A 22,584-nucleotide genomic window follows, 5' to 3' on the forward strand; every position below is an offset into this window, starting at 1 on the left:
TGCCCCAGCAATCTCTTCCCTCACTTCCCGTAGGAACCTGGGGTATATCCCATCTGGTCCTGGGGACTTATCTATCCTAATGTTTTTCAGAAGCTCCAACACTGCCTCTTTCTTAACCTTGACATGCTCCAGCATGTTAGCCTGTTCTACGCTGACCTCATATTCATCTAAGTCCCTCTCTCTGGCAAAACAATTCTAAAATCAAATCCCTCCCTATTCAAACTGATGCATAAGAATGGTAACTAGAAGAGCATACCCAGATAACTTTGGGAAAGAAAGGGGGAAGAAAAATACCACTCAGAAATACAGGTCGATCAAAAGTCTAAACTTCCTCTCCCTGGTGAACACTGAAGCAAAGTATTCATTAAGGACCTCCTCTACCTCCTCTGCCTCCAGGTACATGTTTCCCCCTTTATCCTGAGCAGTCCTACCCTCACCCTAGCTATCCTCCTGTTCTTCACATACATGTAGAACACCATGGGGTTTTCCTTAATCCTACTCATCAAGGCCTTCTCATGTCTCCTTCTAGCTCTCTGAAGTCCCTTCTTAAGTTCCTTCCTGGCTACCTTATTATTCTCAAGAGCCCTGTCTGATTTTTGTTTCCTAAACCTTAAGTACGTTTCCTTCTTTCTCTTGATTAAACATACCACCTCTCTTGTGGTTCCTCCCCCCTACCATCCTTTCCCTGTCTCAGTGGGACAAACTTATCCAGAACCCTATGCAAGTGTTCCTTCCCTAAACAGCCTCCACATTTCTGCTGTGCATTTCCCTAAGAACATCTATTCCCAATTTAGAATCCCAGGTTCCTGCCTAATACAGTCGTAATTAGCCCTCCCCCAATTAAATACTTTCCCATATTGTCTGCTCCTATCCTTGTCCATGGCTTTGCTAAAGGTCAGGGAGTTGTGGTCACTATCTCCAAAAAACTCGCCTACCAAGAGGTCTGTCACCTGACCAGGTTCATTGCCTAGTACGAGATCCAGTGTGACTTCTCTATTTGGCCTGTCCGCATACTGTATCAGGAATCCTTCCAGATCACACCTAGCAGATTCTGCCCCACCTAAACCTTTTGCACTAAGGAGGTGTCAATCAATATTAGGGAAGTTGAAGTCACCCATGCCAACAACCCTGTTATTTTTGCACCATTCCAAAATCTGACAATTTATCTGCTACTCAGTGTCCTGCTGGCTATTGGGGGGTCCATAGAATAGAGTGATTGCTCCCTTCCTGTTTCTGACTTCCACCCACACTGACTCAGTAGATGATCCCTCTACGACTTCCTCCCTTTCTGCAGCTGTGATACTATCTCTGAATAGCAATGCCACTCCCCCCCCCTTCTTTTACCTCCCTCCCTGTCCCTTTTGAAACATCTAAATCCCAGAACATCAAGCAGCCAATCTTGCCCTTGTGACGGCCAAGTCCCTGTAATGGCCACAACATTGTAATTCCATGTACTGATCCACACTCTAGGTTCATCACCCTTATTCCTAATACTTCTCCCATTAAAGTAAACACATTTCAACCCATCCAACTGGCTGCATTTATGCCCTCTCCACTGCCTATCCTTCCTCACAGTATCTCTCTACTTTTGCACTAACTGCTCCATCATCTGACCTAACATTCTGGTTCCCATCCCCCTACCAACCTAAATTAAACCCTCTCCATATGTGTTCACAAATATGTGGTCACAAACTATTGTGAATGAATTTCTCAATCAAGACCAGTAAGTTTCAACACTGAAACAATGTCTATGCTTATTTGAGGTGGCTCCCAGCCTGATCAATGCAACAGCAGCCCAAAAGCACATGCAGCTAAGCTTCTGCCTGCTACATTGCTTATTTGATTCACAAAAATAGGCAAAACAATTCTAAAATCAAATCCCTCCCTATTCAGACTGATGCATAAGAATGGTAACTAGAAGATAGTACCCAGATAACCTGGGAAAGAAAGGAGGAAGAAAAATCCCACACAGAAATACAGGTAGATCAAAAGTCTAAACTTCTAAGTTTGCCATTAAAATTTTTTCTTAAAAGTCCTATTACTGTGATGACAATGCTCACCTTCCTTAAGGCTCAACTGAAAAAGCAAGAAGGCATTACTGGGGAAAAAGTTAGAATTGTTTCTAAGATTTAAGTGCAACTTTATGGTTATCAGTTCTGGGCCATGGCTGCATACTTAAATGGAGACTTGGAGTGGGGCTGAGATGCACTGATAGTGATTTTTCAAAGGAGCTACATTGTGCATTTCTCAAAGTTTTCTATTTATGAACCAGTATTTTAGAAAGCTATTTTAAAAATCCCTGATTTTACATTACTGTTGTGTTTGACAATGTCTAATGCAGATAATAAGCGAAATTGTTTAGTAATGTATAAGAACACACACGGGAAATGGACGCAGGAGTAAGTCTTTCAGCCTGTCAAACCTGTTCTGTCATTCAACAAAATCACAGCTGATCTTCCATGTTAAACACCATTTTCCTGCCCTTTCCCAAGACCCCTTGATTCCTTCAATATCTAGAAATCTTATGTTCTTTGATTTGAATGTAATCAATGACCTGATTGAGAATTCTAAAGATCTACCACCCTCTGGGAGATGATATTTCCCACCCTCCTTTTAGTCTGAAATGGTCTTTCCCTTAAAGTTCTGAACACTATAGTCCAGGGAAGTATTTTTAAGGCTGAGGACCAATAGAAAACCAAGACCTACAGAACAGATGGTAAGTGGAAAAAGTGGGTGGTTCAGCAACCAGATGTCAATCATTACATGCATGGATTCTTAAGCAGGGTCAAGGCCTCCTCTAGCCTAAATACCCAATTGTTCATCCCACAAAGGATCAAGAACAGACATGAAATGAATACTCAGAACTCTTTAACCACGACTCTGTCCTTGATGTGGGTGTCCTTGATTCCATTCTGCAGCAAGCTATCTGGTCCAGCCTCATCACTGACCTTGAGCAACAAAGTCAGAAAGGCCATATGCCAATTTAAAAACCACAAGGCCTCTGGAACAGATGTTGTCACTGCCAAAGTTCTAAAACTTGGCAGAAAGGAATTTAATTCACAAGTCCATTAACCTCATCTTTCACACATGGGAAGGGGAAGAGATGCTCGGGAACCACAAGGACATCATAATCATAACCAACTTTGAGAAACTGATAGATCCAATTGCAATATCTAACAGAGGGGATCCCATTTTGTTTGCCACAGGGAAAAACACTGCCAGGATCCTGCTAAACCTTGTCTCAGGGGCCAGGGAGCTTCTCCTTAAATGATAGTGTGGATATTATACATACCTAGTCACCTTTACTGTGCTACAAAAACAAGAGAAATACAGTGAATAGAGTCAACCACTATACATTGCCTCTTCTGACCTCACAAATTCCTTTGATTCTACCACTTGACAGGAAAAGTGAAGATCCTTCTCAAGTTTGTCTGCCCACTGAGAGTTGTCTCACTTCTAAGTTTCCTGCATGATGGCATGTAAGCCATGAGCCCTTGTTTATCAAGCAAGGCTGCATTACTGCTGTAATTTTTTTCTCAATCATTCTTGCTTCAGTGCTACACTTCACCTCTATTAAGCTTATTAATCTGCAGGACTAATGGGAAATGCTCAACCTACATCATCTCGGCTCCAGAACATACAACTTCAGTAATCAAGCAGATAATCTTATGGATGTGCAGATAATCTTATGGATGTGCAGAAATGGAAGCTGAGGTCAAATCTTTGTCGAGTCATTCGCTGAAGAATACGTGATAATGGACCTTACTCTGAGCATCTGCAAGACAAAATCCTCTATCAATCTGCCCCACCATACAACTCCACCCTTTTCAAAGAGACCACCTCGAGAGTCAATTCTCAATGAAGGCAGACATTGATGTGGAAACTCCACCATTGCTGTTGATGTGTCTGCACTGGCAATTGCCATTAAGGAAAAGGATGTCTGAAGATTAAGACACTAAACTTGGCATAAAACTCATAGCCTACCAGGAATCTGTGATCACTGACCTGCTGTATGCTTCTGAGACATGGGCTACCTGCAGCAGGCATTTAAGAGATAATGCCTATCTGGTTCCTGCAAAATTCTCCGAATCCCTTAGTAGAATAAGCAAACCAATATCAATGTCGTCTCCCAGGCCAACATCCCCAACAAAGAAGCCCTCATTATACTCAATTAGCTCTGATGATCAAGACATGTAACTCTCATGCCTGATAACGGAACTCCTGAAACAGACACCCTTTTCCAAACTCGTCCTAGAATGAGATTACCAGGTTGATTGAGATGTTCTCAAAGCCAGCGTGAAAAGTATAAAATCCCTACCAATTTGTGGGAATCCCTGGCTCAAGTTTTCACTAGTGGGAGAGCCACGAACAAGCAGACATGGATACAAAATAAGGCAGTTTAGTCATTTAAAACTGAGGTGCATTGAAATTTCTTCTGAGGGTACTGAATCTCTGGAATTCTCTGCCCCAAAGTGTAAGGCAAAATCATTAAATATATTTAAGGTGGAGAGAGATACTACTGAGGAATTGAGGGTAATGGGGAACTGCTACAGAAGAGGGTTTGAAGCCAGCATAGATCAGCCATGATCATATCGAATGGTGAGGTAGGTTTGAGGGGCTGTGTGGTCCAGTCCTGCTCCAATTTTCTTGTGTTCTTATGTTCATGATTTCTCAAAGAAGGAGGTTTCAGAACAGCATCGCGAACCTGGAGTTCATTTATCAGGAGCACATAAAAACCCACTGTAAATGGCAGAAGGTGTGCAGCACTCCCAAACTGCCTCCCTACCTGCTCACCCCATGAAGTACCTCTACTGCACCTGTGGCTGGTTCTCAAGTGAACCTTATTAGTCATCCCAAACCCAGAGAACCCAGAGTGGAAGTAAGTGATCCTCTGTCCCAAGGGACTAACTAACTAATAGTGGAGGGAGAAAGGGTTGAGAGGTGGAAGGAGAATGATAGGGAGGGAGAGAGAGGGAGAGAGAGCATGCTATGGTATTACTTAACTGCAATATCACTAATTTTTTGCAAGTCACTTAAAGGAATAGATAATTTATCTACATGAAACAGCTTTGCAAGGATTTGTTACTATGATAGATCTTTTCTCTGCTTTTTTTTTCTAAATGTTGGATTGTGTACTTATAGTTTCAGAGAAAAATTAATCATATTACGTGGAACGCACTGCCGGCAGAGGTTGTCGGGGCAGATACATTAGGGACATTTAAGAGACTCTTAGATAGACACGTGAATGATAGAAAAATAGGGGGCTATGTGGGAGGGAAGAGCTAGATAGATCTTAGAGCAGGATAAAATGTCAGCACAACATTGTGGGCTGAAGGGCCTGTATTGTGCTGTAGTGTTCTATGTACTATCTGTTAAAGCTTACTTGAGAAGTGACCATTGCATAAAATTGTGCAGCATTTCATTCTATTTTTGGAATAAGTGTGTTGCAAATGAATTATGGGGACAGTGGGGAAAAAACAGGCTTAGGATGCATTAGCAGTCATTTCCTTCCTGGTTACTATGTGATTCGACAGTTAACAATACGACCCTTGCAGATTTATAAGAGGGTGAAAAATCAATTTTTTTTCCAGATTTCCCCTTAATACCAGCTGCAGGCCATTAGCTCAAAAATAACTGTAATCATGCTTCACTCCAATTACCACCTGTGTTACTTAGAGAAGAGCTACCAACCGAAGTGCAAGGCAAAAGGAACATAAGAGAGTAGAAAAAGCTTTCACAACAACTGCCGAACATCAAATTGCATCAACATATTTATTAAATAAGAGAAGATAAGATATCTTTATTAGTCACAGGTACATCGAAACACACAGTGAAATGCATCTTTTTGCGTAGTGTTCTGGGGGCAGCCCGCAAGTGTCGCCACGCTTCTGATGCCAACATAGCATGCCCACAACTATCTAACCTGTACGTCTTTGGAATGTGGGAGGAAACCGGAGCACCTGGAGGAAACCCACGTAGACACGGGGAGAATGTACAAACTCCTTACAGACAGTGGCTGGAATTGAACCCGGGTCACTGGCATTGTAATAGTGTTACACTAACTGCTACACCACTAACGTTATACCTAACTTGGTATTGGTATTGGTTTATTATTGTCACTTGTACTGAGGTACAGTGAAAAGCTTGTCTTACAAACCAATCTTACAGGTCAATTGATTACACAGTGGAGTTACATCAAGTTAGTACAGAGTGTATTGATGTAGTACAGGTAAAAAAGATAACAGTACAGTGTAAAGTGTCACAGCTACAGAGAAAGTGCAGTGCAATAAGGTGCAAGGTCACAACAAGGTAGATTGTGAGGTCATGAGGTCATAGGTGATAGTCCATCTCATTGCATAAGGGAACTGTTCAATAGTCTTATCACAGTGGGGTAGAAGCTGTCCTTAAGTCTGGTGGTACATGCCCTCAGGCACCAGTATCTTCTACCCGATGGAAGAGGAGAGAAGAGAGAATGTCCCAGGTGGGTGGGGTCTTTGATTATGCTGGCTGCTTCACCAAGACAACGAGAGGTAAAGCCAGAGTCCAAGAAGGGGAGACTGGTGTCCAGATTATGGCACACAGTCTTCATCCTTTGAGGAAAGAAATCCTAAGCTTAACTTCCACTAATTTAAATTTATGCTCCTTGACTGACAATTTATCATAAAACCATATTCTGAGTGGATTTTCCCTGTATCATTTAATATTTTATAAATTTAAGAAACCACTTGCATCCCACCAGACTGTGCAGCCTAAACTTCTCTGATCTTTCTACCTTCCCTGCTCTAAATCCTTCTTATAAATGAGCCTACTCCAGTATACATGTTTAGCAATCAAATTAGTAAATAATATTGGAAGTGTGTGATCTGACCTGTGAACTTTAAGCTTTCGTAATTTTTAGAAATGTAATAGTATGTGGTAGAATAAAATAATAAATCACATCAAAATGCTCAATGAAATTCTGGTTGTAAGACAATGATTAGGTTCCTTTTCTGCCATGGCTCTTTGGACAAATCCAGCATTAATTTCGCAATAGCAATATGGAGAAAACATGGTTGCCTGTGTGAGCAGATGTCTGCCTCTAAGGAGGCACAGTCCCGAATCCCCACTTCTCTGCTAACCTTTTTATAATCAACAGCCTTAGGCACAAGGGCCAGTAGATTACTGCTCTTCAGAAAGAACTTACTTCCCTTGGCAGGGGAGTTAAAACCGGCAGCTATAGAATAAAAGAAATTGGTAGAAGGATGATAAGAGAGATGAGGAGATTTTCTTTTCAACCAGAGGGTCTGCAACTCACTGTAGAAGCAGAAACCTTTCCACATTTAAAGTGTCTGAATATGTACTTAAATAACTTGCTATGTGACAGGTTTACAAATCAACATGGAAGTACCTAATACCTTAGAGATATTAATGGTGAATAATTTATGATCCATTGCTTGAATACATTTTCTTTTCCACAAAATATTTTATATTACCTTAGAGTTGGTGCTACACCATTTACACAGCTAAATGAAACTATTTACCTTAACTGACTGAACATTTTGCCCATGCTTTTCATTCCAAAATTCCTCATGCACCTAATCAAGGTAAATCTAGTGGTTGCAGAGGAGTGTTTATGCACGTATTTCTGCAAAGCACAAAATGTAAAGAGGTCCAATTTTCACCCTGTTGCTATTGTACAAAGTCCAATTCCTTGGATAAAGTACCAGGAATTTTTCAAAAAGGATAGTGAGCCTAGTTAAAATAGGGTATACTGGGATGCTATGTCATAAGGTCACATGGAGTTACCCAGGCTATGTTAGGGAGTCTGGTGTTTGATAGCAATCGATGCAGCCAGGTATTGACAGACTCCTGAGTGAGGCTGACAAAGTATGATTTTCTGCAGAAAAACACTTTTGACCATGAGTCCACCAGGCAATGGTTAACATGGAATGTCCTGCAGCCCCTGAGGGAGAAGGACATGATGGATCCTATGGGATGGTTTTCCGAGCAGACTGTCAAAGTCATTTGGCAGAATGCTTCATTGCCAGAACTCACAAACAAGCAGCAAGACCTCACTTGGCTGGAAGTTCCAAAGCACACTGCCCTCAAGATGAATGATCATCTCATCCACCTCTTCGTGGACTGTGCAATTGCCAAGAAGGTCTGGAAAAGGAAGCAAGGATCTTTGTTGAAGTCTATCCTCAGCAGCTGCATAACAGAGGACTCTCTGATCTATGGGCTGTTCCCAAACACATATACTGAGACAAACATCAGCTGCTGTTGGAAGGTGATCAACTCGGTGAAAGATGCGCTATGGTCTGCCCAAAACTTATTGTCTTTCCAGTGTAAGATTTCTTTGTGAATGCTGCTGATTGGCACATTCCAGGGTACAACAATATGCGCTGGGAAATGCACTGATGCTCAGTACAGCCATCACAAAGGTTTTGTGGAGTAAGACCACTGTCTAAGGTCAGCTGCCATTGGACACCGAGGGGCTGGGTCCTCTGTAACAGCCTCTCAAACACTTCAAAGGTGTATTGTTTAAAAAGGAAACACAAGTGGCACTGATGCGTTGTAAAAGACTGCATTGATTTGACAGTACAGAGAGAAAGATGTGTACTGATTGTATCGCCGGTGTATATTTTGTTAATATAGTATATTTTAAAATAAAAGAAAAAAAATGCCTGCAATTGTATAGATTGGTAGTTCAAAGAGCTGTTGCAATAGAGCTTTGGTTGCAGTTTCAAATTATACCAGAGAACTACAGTGTGTATCCCTTGATCAAGTGACACTGTCACCTTTTGCATTTAATAACTTGGCATTCCATTGAATCATAATGAGATTAATAAGTGCTCTTCTGACCTCTGTTTAGTTCAACTACTTTGTATTCTTCTAATCATAAAAATCCATGAGTGTGCTTGACTACAAGCATCTGCTAAAATAATAAAAGATGACTTGGAATTGGTTTATTATTGTCACTTATACTGAGGTACAGTCTTGAAAAACTTGTCTTGCATACCATTCATACAGATCAATTCATTACACAGTGCATTGAGGTAGCACAAACAAGGTAAAGCAATACAGAATGCAGAGTAAAGTGTCACAGCTACAAAGAAAGTGAAGTGTAGGTAAACCATAAGGTGCAAGGTCATAACGAGGTAAATTGTGAGGTCAAGAGTTCATCTTATCATACCAGGGAACTGTTCAACAGTCTTATAACAGTGGGATAGAAGCTGTCCTTGAGCCTGGTGGTATGTGCTTTCAGGCTTATGTATCTTCTGCCTGATGAGTGAGGGGAGAAGAGAGAATGTGCTGGGTGGGTGGAGTCTTTGATTACGCTGGTTGCTTTATCGAGGCAGTGAGAAATATAGACATGGAGGGAAGGCTGGTTTCTGTGATGTACTGAGCTGTGTTCACAATTTTCTGCAGTTTCTTGCAGTCCCAGGCAGAGCAGTTGCCATAACAAGCCATGATGTGTCCAGATAGGATGCTTTCTATGGTGCATCGATAAAAATTGGTGAGTGTCAAAGGGGGCACGCCAAATTTCTTTAGCCTCCTGAGGATGTAGAGGCACTAGTGAGCTTTCTTGGCCGTAGCATCTATGTGATTTGACCAGGACAGGCTATTGGTGATGTTCACTCCTAGGAACTTGAAGCTTTCAACCCTCTCAACCTCAGCACCGTTGATGTAGACAGGTGTATGTACATTGCCCCCCTTCCTGAAGTCAATCACCAGCTCTTTTATTTTGCTGACCTTGAGGGAAAGGTTGTTGTCATGACACCATGTCACTAAGCTCTCTATCTCCTTCCTGTATTCTGACTCATCATTATTTGAGATTCAGCCCTAGACTATGGTGGTATCACCTGCAAACTTGTAGATGGAGTTAGAGCAGAATCTGGCCACACAGTCATGAGTGTATAACAAGTAGAGTAGGGGTCCATGACGCAGCTTTGTGGGGCACCAGTGTTGAGAATAATCGTGCCGGACGTATTGCTGCCTATCCTCACTGATTGCAGTCAGTTGGTTAGGAAGTCAAGGATCCAGTGCAAAGGGAGGCGTTGAGTCCCAGGGCTCAGAGATGGTGATAATGGTAACTTTGCTTGAAGTTACAGTATTAAAGGCAGACCTGTAGTCAATAAACAATTTATCTAATGTAGGTGCCTTTACTGTCCAGCTGCTCCAGAAATGGGTGTAGGGACAGGGAGATGGTGTGCACCATAGACCTGTTTTGGCGGTAGGCGAATTGCAGTGGGTCGAGGTTTCCTGGGAAGATAGGGCTGATGCGTGCCATGACCAGCTCTCGAAGGACTTCATGATGGTGGCTGCCAGACCCATTGGTTGGTAGTCATTAAGGTATGTTACCTTGCTTTTCTTTGGTACCGGGATGATAGTGGTCTTCTTAAAACAGGTGGGAACCTGAGATTGAAGCAGCGAGAGGTTAAATATGTCTGCAAATACTTCTGCCAGCTGATCAGCACAAGATCTGAGCACACGGCCAGGGACACCATCTGGGCCAGATGCTTTCCTTGTGTTCACTCTCCGGAAGACTGATCTTACGTCCTCGATGGTGACCACGGGTTCAGTTGCATTTGAGGCTGCCAGGGTGGGTGGTGACAATCCACTTCCCTTCTGTTCAAAACTCGCATAAAATGCGTTAAGCTCATCAGGAAGGGATGCGCTGTTGTTAACTATGCAGCACATCTTCACCTTGTAGCCTGTTATGGCATGTAAGCCCTGCCATAACTGACAGCTGGTCTGGGACTCTATTTTGAATCGGTATGGTCTCTCGGTATTCCTGATGACTTGTGAATCAACTTTATTCATAAAAAAACATATACAAAGGAAGAACACAGTGCAAAATACAAAAGCATTCAACATTCATGGTTGTTATATTCAGTAGTATAAAACATGAGAAGAGAAAAAAAACTGATGCTGTGTGTCTGTGATGCTGCTGCAAGTTTTTCATTGCACTTGTGCATATGACAGTGAACTCGACGACTTTCCGACCTCTCCTGAGGTGGGAGGTCAAATTTCCTTTGAAAACACTTCTTTGAAGCGCCTTGGGGCGTTTTGCTACTTTAGGGGTGCTGAACAAACTTGTTTCACAGCTCGGAGATGCGTGCAGATGACATTGCAGTCAACACAGCCGCAACGCAGGGAGCCTTCTGCACAGCGCACCGTTTTGCCGTCATCAGAAGGCGTCGACGTTGCCCCGAACGACAGGACCATGGCGCTGAGGAGAATTTCAGTCGGGACGCTGGGTCTCAGGAGGCTGCAGTCGGAAAGCTTTCGACGTGCCCGGGCTTTGGCGACCTCAGCGAGGGCTCGGGGGCAGTGTGAAGCTCTGGTGTATCACAAGCACGGTGATCCACTCAACGTTATCCAGTAAGGGCCCGTCATTGTAGTCACAATCTTTTTTTTAACCAGTCACTCGGCGGGCACTGCTGATAGTCCAAGCCTGCGGTGTGGTAAACTACTTCACGCACCCAAGTGGGCCTGCCTTTATTTGCAGCCGCTGGTCGGTGCAATTCCATTAAAAATATGAAGGCGCCAACTTGGTCTCTCTACCTCCAACCGCACCCTTGCGCTGTTACTAGTTATTTGGTCGAGCAAAAGTATGAGTAATAAAAACAATAGCACCTGTGGAAAAAGAAACAGTTAACGTTTCAAGTTGAAGACTCTTCATCAGAACTGGGAAGCAGACCTAAACAAGTTTTAGGTTACAGAGAGGGAGACAAAGGGAGTATTTCTCATAGGGGGAGGCCAGGTTAGTCTACAGAGCTGTCTGGTTAATGGATTAATGAGAGCAGTTAGAGAAAACAGACAAAGATGTATAAATGAACTCTGTTTTCTTCATGCCACAGACGTGGAACTGGATATTTCTATAGTTCTCCTTTCAGTGAAAATAAGAAAACAAAACTGCAGATGCTGGGACTCTAAAATCAAAATAGAAAATGCTGGAAAGGCAAGGCAATATCTGTGGAAAGAGAAAGAGTGCTTCAGGCCTGAGATCCTTTTGGTTTCTGGCTTCAGTAAGTATTTTTATTTCAAAAATAAACTTTATTTGTAAAGAAAAACATATACAAGAAATACCAAACAATGCACTCTCTCTAGCTTCTCCCATTAATCTATTCACCAGATGGCTCTGTAAACTGGGCAACCCCAACTTCACTCAATCAGAAATACTCTTTTGTCCTATGCACCCTTCCCCCATCTTCTGTGTAGTTTAAAACTGGCTTTTTTTTTCTGTTTCACAGTTCTGGTAAATTCTTTGAACTGAAACATCAGGTGTTATATGTCTTAAGGGTTTTAGAAATGGATAGATCTCCAGGGCCTGATAAGGTATATCCCAGGCAGCTATGGGTGGGAAGGGGGAGGATTGCTGGGACTATGACAGAAATTTTCAAATGTTCTGTCGTCAAAGAAGGGGTGCTGGATGACAGGTAGACAGCAAATGTGGTAGCTGTATTGAAGAAGGATAGCAGAAATGCTAGGTTATTACAGGCCAATGTTTCTAGTGTCAGTAGTAGTCAAGTTATTGGAAACAATTCTGAGGGACGGGGATAAAAAATGAGCTGCTGGAGGAATTCAGCAGGTCAGGCAGCATCTGTGGAAGAAAATGGACAGTTGACATTTCAAGTCAAGACCCTTCAACTGGACGAGGTGACAATGTGGTCAGAGAGCAGAAGAAATCACAGTGAGAGAGGGTTTCACAGAACTCCCATTGAAGAGAGGAGGAAAACCTTTTCAAAGTGGCCAAACCTTGAAGAGACTTTGCAGTGGAGTAGGGAAATGGAGACATGAGACTGCAGATGCTGGCATCTGGAGCAAAAATACGAGCTCCTTGATGAACTCAGCGGGTCAGGCAGGATCAGTGGAGGCAAATGGACAATTCCCTCCACAGCTGCTGCCTGACCAGCTGGGTTCTTCCAGCAGTTTGTTTTTTGCTCCAGATTCCAGCATCTGCAGTCTCTTAAGTCTCCCCCGACTTAAAGGAGATATCTGGCTGACTAATTTGATTGAATTTTTCAAGGAGGCGACGAAGCATGTTGATGAAGGTAGTGATGTAGCAGTAAGAGTTTTGGCAAGGTCCCAGATGGGAGATAGCTCCTAAAGGTAAGAGTGCATGGGATCCAGAGCAGTCTTGTAAATTGGCCTGAAAATTGTCTTGGTGTTTGGAGGCAGAGGGTGATGGTTGTGGGTTGATTTTGCAATTGGGATTGATGCTGAGATCCTTGCTCTTTGTTATATAATAGAACTCTTATAATTGGGGATCCTCAGGACTTTGGTAGTGCCAGACTAGCAGATCTTCTGGATTATTGGATATTACTCCTCCTGATACACTAACACACTTTTAAATCACCTTTTTTAGATGTTTCATAGCAATATAATAAATTTTCAGTGAATAAGGTTATTTTAAAGGGAGTCCATGAAAGAAAACCCAATGAATTTGAAGGGAACACAGAAACATAGCTCTGCTGAGCTGAAAGGGAGCTTGGGGAAACTGGGCCTCGATGAGTTGGATGCTGAACCTTAGGGATTTCTGATTAGTGCAATAGCAGATTATAAGAATTTTACTACTGTACATCAACAATTTGGATGTGAATGTAGCAGGTATGATTAGTAAGTTTACAGATGACATGAAAATTGGTGATGTTGTTGATAGTGAGGAGGATAGCCTTAAGCTACAGAATAACGTTGATGAATTGACAAGATGGGCATGGAAATGACAGATAGAATTTAATCCTGAAAAATGTGAGGTAATGCATCTTGGGAGGACTAAAGGCTAGGAAATGTGCAACGAACGGTAGGTCTCTAGGAAGTACTGATGAACAAAGAGACCCTGGTGTACATGTCCAAGGAAGCTTGAAGACAGAAGAACAGACAAACGTGGTAGTTAAAGGAGGCATACAAGATACTTGAGCAACATGCAAAACACTGGAGGAACTCACCAAGTCAAGCAGCATTTGCTGTCTGACCTGTTGAATTCATCCAGTATTTTGTGTGTTGTTCCAGATTCCAGCATCTGCAGTTTCTTGTGTCTCCATACAAAATACCTGGCTTTATTTACTGGAGCATTGAAAATAAAGTAAAAAGGTTGTGGTATGACTATATAAAACATTAGTTAAGCCTCAGCTGGAGTACTGTACAATTCTGGTCACCACACTGTAGGAAGAATGTGATTGAACTGGAGGAAATGCAGCCGAGATTCACCAGGACGTTGCCTGATATGGTGTGCTTTAACTGTAAGGAGAGACTGGATAGGCTGTGTTTGTTTTCTTTGGAGCAGAGAAGGCTGAAGGGCTGATTGAGGGGTACAAAATTATAAGAGGCATAGATCGGGGTAATGAGAAACTTTTTCCCGTAGCTGATATGTTTATGACCAGAGGGCATTGGTTTAAGGTAAGGGGTAAAAGATTTCAGAGGGGATTTGAGAGAGAATTTTTTGACCTGGAGTGTGGTTGAAATCTGAGAAGTACTGCATGAGGGGGTTGTGAAAGTAATTAATCCTGCAACATTTGAGAAGTATTTTGGTGAGGACTGAAAATGCCAAGGCTACAAGCTCAGTGCTGGGAAATTAGGTCAGTATTAGATAGGTACTTGATGGCCAGCATCAACTGGGTGGGCTGAAGGACCTGTTTCTATACTTTATGACTTTGACTGTAAGGAGAGGTGTTAATTGTGCTGGAGAATCAAAGAAATATATAGAATTAAAAAAAAGACTACAACCATTTATTCAACTAAAATTTGTAGTATTATATAACTCTGCCATAATTTAACACTTACATCTGGCAAAAGGGAGACAGTAGAATGGTAGAGGGCTAGTTTCTGACTGAGTTGTTGCTGAGAACTAAGTAAATATGACAGCCATTTTGTCATCAAACATATGCTCTTCTTGCCTCTACCATTTTCCACACCAGGACAACCTAAGATCCATTTGATTCTTCCCTAAACAGAAGTCCAACCAGTCCCCCTCCATCCTTCCCCTTCTTTCTCCTTTCTTAAATTTTCTGCCAATTTTTTACACTGCTCTAACTTTCACATGTTCCATCTGACTGTTCACTTTCTTATTTCTCCATTTCTGGGGGTCATGATTGCCACCAACTTCTGACAAAAGCCCACTACCACAGCTACGTTGAATACACATCTTTCCTGCTTCCTGTGAAAACTTCATTCTACTCTCCCAGTTTCTTTGTATCATTTAGATCAGTCGTGATGATAAGATTTTCTTCATGAGTGCTAGCAAGAAGGCTTTCTTTTTAACAGTTGAAGAGCAAGAAGAAGGTTCCCCTTGTCCTTATTTTCCACAGCACTAGCCTCCACATCCAACAGATCATAGAACATAGAATATCACAGCACAGCACAGTACAGGCCCTTCGGCCCAAGATGTTGTGCTGACATTTCATCCTGCTCTAAGATAGATCTAACTCTTCCCTCCCACATAGCCCTCCATTTCTCTATCATTCATGTGCCTATCTAAGAGTTTCTTAAATGTCCCTAATGTATCTGCTCCCACAACCTCTGCTGGCAGTGTATTCCACGCACCCACCACTCTGTGTAAAAAAAAAACACTTACCTCTGACATCCCCCTTATACCTTCCTCCAATCACCTTAAAATTATGCCCCCTCATACTAGGCATTTTCACCCTGGGAAAAAGTCTCTGACTGTCCGCTCGATCTATGCCTCTTATCATCTTGTAAACCTCTATCAAGTTACCTCTCATCCTCCTCCTCTCCAAAGAAAAAAGCCCTAGCTTACTCAACCTTTCCTCATAAGACATGCTCTTCAATCCAGGCAGCATCCTGGTAAATCTCCTCTGCACCCTTTCTGAAGCTTCCACATCTTTCCTATAATGAGGCGACCAGAACTGAACACAATACCAAGTGTGGTCTAACTGGAGTTCTACAGAGCTACAACATTACCTCACGGCTCTTGAACTCATTACTCTGAGTAATGAAGGCCAACACACCATATGCCTTCTTAACAACCCTATCGAACTGCGTGGCAACCTTGAGGGATCTGTGGACGTGGACCCCAAGATCCCTCTGTTCCTCCATACTGCTAAGAGTACTGCCATTAACCTTGTATTCTGCCTTCAAATTCAATCTTCCGAAGGGTATCACTTCACACTTTTCCGGGTTGAACTCCATCTGCCACTTCTCAACCCAGGTCTGCATCCTATCAATATCATCTTGTGTAATTTCTGCTGCATTCAATGAGATGTCACAACTAGACACAACTTTCCTTCACCTCTACTGTAAGTAGTTTCAGTGAAGGGACTGTACCCTCTGTTATTCCCTGGTTCACTCTCCCATCCTCAGGAACACTTACTACCCTCTTGCAGCACCTTGCCATGCACCTGCAGGAGATACAACATCTGAGGTTCCAAATACACCTTTCAGTGAAGCAGGAATTTGCTTGAACTTCTTCCAATTTGATTTACTGAGGGACCTAGGAGTACAAATGGTGTCGCAGGTAGACAGGGTGGTGAAGAAGGCTTCTGGCATGTTTGCCTTCATCAGTCAGGGCACTGAGTACAGAAGTTGGGATGCTGTGTTGCAGTTGAACAAGACATTGGTGAGGCCACATTTGGAATATTTTGTTCAGTTTCGGTTATAAGCTGGAAAGAGTGCAGAGGACATTTACAAGGATGTTGCTGGAGCTCAAGGGACTGAGTTATAGAGAGGTTGAGCAGGTTGTGACTTTTTTCACTGGAGCATAGGAAAATGAGGGGTGATCTTATTAGAGGTGTATAAAATCATGAGGGGCATAGATGGGGTCAGTGTGCACAGTCTTTTTCCCAAAGTTGGGAAATCAAGAACTAGAGGGCATAGGTTTAAGGTGAGAGTGTAGAAATTTAATAGGAACCTGAGGGGTAACTTTTTCAGACAGAGGGTGCTTTGTATATGCAATGAGCTGCCAGAGGAGGTAGTTGAGGCAGGTACATTAATAACATTTAAAAGGTACTTGGGCAGATACATGGATAGGAAAGCTTTAGAGGGATATGGGCCAAACACAGCCAGATGAGACTAGCTTCAATGGGAATCTTGGTTGGCATGGACCAGCTGGAGCGAAAGACCTGCTTCTGTGCTGAATTACTGTATTTCTCTACTGCATTATGCCTTTAAAATCTTCTTTCCACGATAGCCATGTCATAAAAGAGTGCAGTAGAGATGAAGAAAAATGCAGAGAAGGTACAGGTGCATTCAGTGTTTTTGGTCGCCTACCCCTACAGTCACCCTTCCAAATTATGTCCCATGCTGCAAGTTGCCCCTTGTCAAGTTGCAGAGAAGGGGAGGTATGGTGAGAACATAGGAAATAAAAGTTAAAATAAAATTGCAGATGCTGGTAATCAGAAATAAAAACAGAAAATGCTAAATAAACAAAAGGAATGTCTGATAGGGTGGAGACCAAGAGCAAATAGAAGACACAGATTGGCAATGGCAGTGTGGGTAAAATCTTGTTAATGACAGCTGTTCTCTTTAGAGGAGGTGTAAGCAGAGAAGAGAGGAAAAACAAAAAATTGTAGGAATTGTGAAATAAAGAACACAGTCAATGATGGAAATCAACATCTGTGGAGGGGGAAAAACTGACTTATATCAGAACTGGCCACTGACTGAAGACAAAACAAAATGAAGATGGTGAATAGCTACAACTAAAGCAAAGGATGCTGGAAGTACTCAGCAGGTGAAGCAGCATTCGTGGAGAGAGAAACAGAGCCAATGCCCCACGTCAATGTACCCCACTATAAAAGATAACCTGAAACCCCAACCATTGCTCCCTCTCTGGAGACACAACCTGACCTACTGAGCACCCCGAACATTTCCTGATCTTGCACCAATATCAGCTAGGCTGTTTCAATGAAATTTTTGAATTCAGTGGTATCTCCTGAGGGCTGTAGCACGCCTGATGAAATGAGATCCTTGAAGGTAAGAGGGAGATGGAAAATTAAAGTGATAGGCAACTGGACTCTCAAAGTCACCCTTGCAGACTAAACAGTCTCAAAATCTATGTTTGGTTTTGCCAATGTAGGAATTTCGCTGGGATGTCACTGTGTTGCTGTTTTCATATGTCTACCTGAGTTTTTAGTACTAGTGTACTTGTTATATTATTGCCGAGTTTCACAGGGCTTATTGCAGACCTTCAAAATTATGCACAGTGCATGTGTTCTGATCTCATAACCTGAATCATAACCCTGTAAAACACATTGTCGAGGGGCCACTTGCAGCATGGGGCACTATTTGCAAGGGTGATTGTAGGGGGAGGTGAACAAAACACTGAGACCTGCACCTTCTTTCCATTTTCTCTCATCTCTGTGGCACTGTTTTATCCTGTAGCTATTATGGGGAAAGATTTTTTTTAAGGACACAGCAACTGCAATCTGGGTTCAAAACTACTCTTACAAATTTTTTTGGGGGGTAGGGTGGACACGGGAGTTGACAATGAATGTTAGCTCTAATTGTAATAGTTTACTACACCAAATAAGGGTGAAACACACTTTCTGTGCAGGGATATCAAATGTTGTATTTTCAGCATCTTAGATAAGCATCAATGTTACAATGCCTCTCTTTGATAATTTCTAGCTCTTTTTGTGATTGCTATCTGGACTTTATAAATTATACTAACTTGGTTCAATGTAGAGAGTTTTGTATATCTTTTGTGATAGATGCTATTCCTTTAAAAGTTTAAGTTATTTGTGATTATTTCAACTCAGGCCATTTAAATGTTATTTTAAATCATTCCACAATAAAATTTTGTCGGATATATAGTGGAAAATGAAACTTTAACGGAAGTCCAAATATTGAACTTGATGTCACAATTTCACTTTGGACTTTAAAAGAGCATACATCATCTCACCATTGGTACTGATTACACCAAAAAAAAACACAACAGTGTTTGTGATGGTAATACTTCATTAGTGTTTGCGAGATACCGATTTAATTTCTGATTTGAAAAAAATGTTAAAACAAATCTAACCTGGTTTTCAAAATTTTGCAATGTCAATTTAACAAATTTGCAAAATTACGAAAACTGGCTTAGATTTGCTTTAAAATTGCAAAAAGAGCACAGAAATGTTAGAAATGTCAAGCTAAAGTCTTCATTGTCTTCTTTGATCCGAAAATCATAATTTAACTATATGCTGGTGTTACTAAATGAGTTGGAAAAGCAGATTGCACTTGCTTTTTGTTTTATGTATGGTGAGCAGTTGTTTACAACTGCTTCAGGATGGATGCCCAAATATATTCCATTTTTGATAATGCACACCACTAAAGCTTTTAAGGATAAGCTTTTGTACAAAGGTTTAAGACTTTGAGGTCTAATATTTGTACTTGCAAATTGTTGAACTTACAGGCACTCCATGCTGTGTTAATGGTTTTGAAATTACATGCATTCATAGATCTGCCTTTCAAAATGTCCTTCAGCTCAGCATTTGTAATTACTGCAAAGCAATTTCTCTGCTTACAGCTCCTGGCCAAGAGCTGTATCACGAATGTGTGTAATGGTGGAAGAATTTAAATTAATAAGTGAGGAATGAGTAGAAAATTTCATTTTCCCATATTAAGAATCCAGTGTACTCTGTACATTTAATCTTTTTGACATGTTCCTTGCTTTGTGTTGCTGTCAACTCTGACAACACAATTAGTATAGATGTGAGAAAAATCATAATGTAGAGGATCCATGATGTTTTCTGGTTTGTCAGTAGGAACATTGCATTGTTTATAAAATCTTATTTCACAACAGGTTTAGGATGAGGGAGGAAAGATTTAAAAGGGACCTGAGGGGCAACTGTTTCATGCAGAGGTTCATGAGTTTATGGAATGAGCTGCCAGAGGAAGTGGTTGAGGCAGGTAAAATAGTATCACTTAAGAAGCACTTGGATAGGTACATGGAGGGGCGGGGCTTAAAGGGATATGGGCCGAAAGCAGGAAATTGGGACTAGCTGGATGGACAATGTGGTTGGCATCGACTGGTTGGGCTGAAGGGCCTGTATTTGTGCTGTATTGTTCTGTGACTTTATAGCAGGAAAGGTCAGCAGTAATGATTAATTTCAGAGAAGCAGATATTACCTGTTTGACAAATAATCTCATTAAATTAGCGAACCACTGTTACTTTTCTGTATATAGTACTGAATAATGAAAACTTAAAGTGCTTTTGTCTAGAGTTTAGGGCCTATATGTTCCTGTTAGGGTGAAGGGCAAGGCTGGCAGGTTTTGGGAACCTTGGTTGATGAGAGATATTGAAGCTGTAGTTAAGAAAGAGAGGGAGGTATACACTGCACATAAGCAAGTGGGAACTAGTGAATCTCTTTATGACTACAAGAAGTGTAGGAGTGCACTTAAGAGAGAAGTTAGGAGGGCAAAGAGGATATGAGGAGGACCTGGCAGGCAAGGTGAGGCAAAATCCCAGGAGATTCTACAGGTATATTAAGAATAAAATGGTGGCTAAGGAGAGAATAGGTCCCCTTAAAGACCAGCATGGCTGTCTGCATGTGGAACCAAGGGAAATGAGTGAAATTTTTAATGAATATTTTTCTTCAGCTTTTACTGTGGAGAAAATGATGGAAGATAAGGAAATGGGGAAAATCAGTCGTGTTGTCTTGGACTACATACGAATTAGCAGGGAGGAGGTATTGGATGCTTTAAAGTGCATTAAGGTGGATAAATCCCCAGGGCCTGACCTGGTGCATTCTCAGACCTTGTGGGAAGCTAGAGAAGAAATTGTGGAGGCCCTTGCAGAATTTTGCTCCATCTCTGGCTACAGGTGAGATTCTGGAGAACTGGAGAGTGGCTAATGTGGTACCATTGTTTAAAAAGAGTAGCAAAAACAAGCTAGGAAACTACAGGCCAGTGAGTCTAACATCAGTGGTGGGTAAATTGCTGAAGGAGTTTCTGAGGAATAGGATCTACCAATATTTGGAGAGACAAGGTCTGATTTGGGACAGTCAGCATGGCTTTGTGTGTAGGAAGTCATGTCTGACAAATCTCTTGGAGTTCTTCGAGGAGGTAACCAAGAGGGTAGATGAGGGTGGGGCTATGGATGTTGTCTATGTGGATTTTAGCAAGGCCTTTCACAAGGTTCGTCATGGCAGGCTAGTCTGGAAGTTTAAATCACATGGGATCCAGGAGAGATAGCTGATGGATTTATGATTGGCTTAGTGGTAGGAAGCAGAGGGTGATGGTTGAGTGTTGTTTCTCAGACTGGAGGCCTGTGTCTAGAGATGTGCCACAGGGGTTGGTGCTGGGACCTTTGTTGTTTGTAATTTATATAAACTATACGGATTTGAATGTACAAGGCATCGTTAGTAAGTTTGTGGATGAAATAGCTGGTGGTGTAGACAGTGTAGAAGTTTTATGGAAAAATTACTGGGGGATCTTGATCAGCTAGGTAAGTGGGATGAGGATTGGCAAATGGCTTTCAATCCAGGTAAATGTGAGGTATTGCATCTTGGGAGATCAAACCAGGGTAGGACTTGTACAGTGAATTGTAGGGCCGTGGGGAGTGCAATGGAACAGAGGGACCTAGGAATGCAAATGCATAGTTTGCTGAAAGCGGTGTCACCCGTAGACAGGTTGGTGAAGAAGGCGTTTGGCACACTGGCCTTCATCAGTCAGGGCACTGAGTATAGGAGTTGGGAAGTTATGTTGCAGTTATATAAGACATTAGTTAGGCCACACTTGGAGTATTGTGTACGGTTTTGGTCGCCCTGTTATAGGAAAGATGTTATTAAACTAGAAGGAGTGCAGAAAATATCTACCAGGATGTTGCCTGGACTTGGGGGCCTGAGTTACAAGGAGAGGTTGCGTGGACTAAGACTTCATTCCCTGGAACATAGGAGATTGAGGGGGGACCTGATAAGAGGTATACAAGATCATGAGGGTCATTAGAAAGGGTGAAAGCACATAGTCTTTTTCCGAGGGAAGGAGGTGCTAAAACAAGAGGGCATAGGTTTAAGATCAGAGGTGAGAGATTTAAAAGGGACGTTGGGGCAGCTGCTTCACACAAAGGTTGGTACGTATTTGGAAATGAGCTGCCAAAAATAGTGGTTGAGGCGGGCAAATTAGCAACATTTAAAATCCATCTAGATAAGGACATAGATCGGAGAGGTTTAGAGGGCTATGGGCCAAACACCAGCAGATGGGACTAGCTCGCTGGGCAACACAGTCTGCATGGACGAGTTGGGCCAAAGGACCTGTTTCCGTGCTGTATGTAGTGTGGTATATTACACATAAATTTTGTAAGAAATAATTCTTGTTTATTTCAACTAAAATTATTGAATGTGTATGTTTCACAGATATAAAGAGCACATAACTACTACTAACTATATACCATAGAACCATACAGCACAAAACAGGCCCTTCGGCCCACCGTGTCGTGCCATCCATCAGACCACCCTCACACTACCTAACCCCTTCCTCCCGCATATCCCTCTATCTCACGTTCCTCCATATGCCTATCCAACAAGCTCTTGAACCTGTTCAATGTATCTGCCTCCACCACCACCCCAGGCAGTGCATTCCATGCACCAACTACTCTTTGGGTGAAAAACCTCCCTCTGACATCTCCCCTGAACCTCCCACCCATAACCTTAAAGCTATGACCTC

The 22,584-nt window shown here is 42.1% G+C and overlaps 1 protein-coding gene across 1 annotated transcript in view; it reads left to right on the forward strand.

Annotated features, from left to right (window-relative positions):
- The first annotated feature begins 11,061 nt into the window (after nucleotides 1-11,061).
- Nucleotides 11,062-22,584, forward strand: part of mecr (mitochondrial trans-2-enoyl-CoA reductase) — a 56,591-nt gene continuing 45,068 nt past the window's right edge. The window contains exon 1 of the mRNA XM_052036195.1: nucleotides 11,062-11,364. Within this exon, the coding sequence (XP_051892155.1) occupies nucleotides 11,105-11,364 (260 nt within the window). The 5' untranslated portion in view covers nucleotides 11,062-11,104. The remainder of the gene's footprint in view (nucleotides 11,365-22,584) is intronic.

Source organism: Pristis pectinata, chromosome 22 (assembly GCF_009764475.1).
Source record: "Pristis pectinata isolate sPriPec2 chromosome 22, sPriPec2.1.pri, whole genome shotgun sequence".
In the NCBI taxonomy this organism is placed as follows: Eukaryota; Metazoa; Chordata; class Chondrichthyes; order Rhinopristiformes; family Pristidae; genus Pristis; species Pristis pectinata.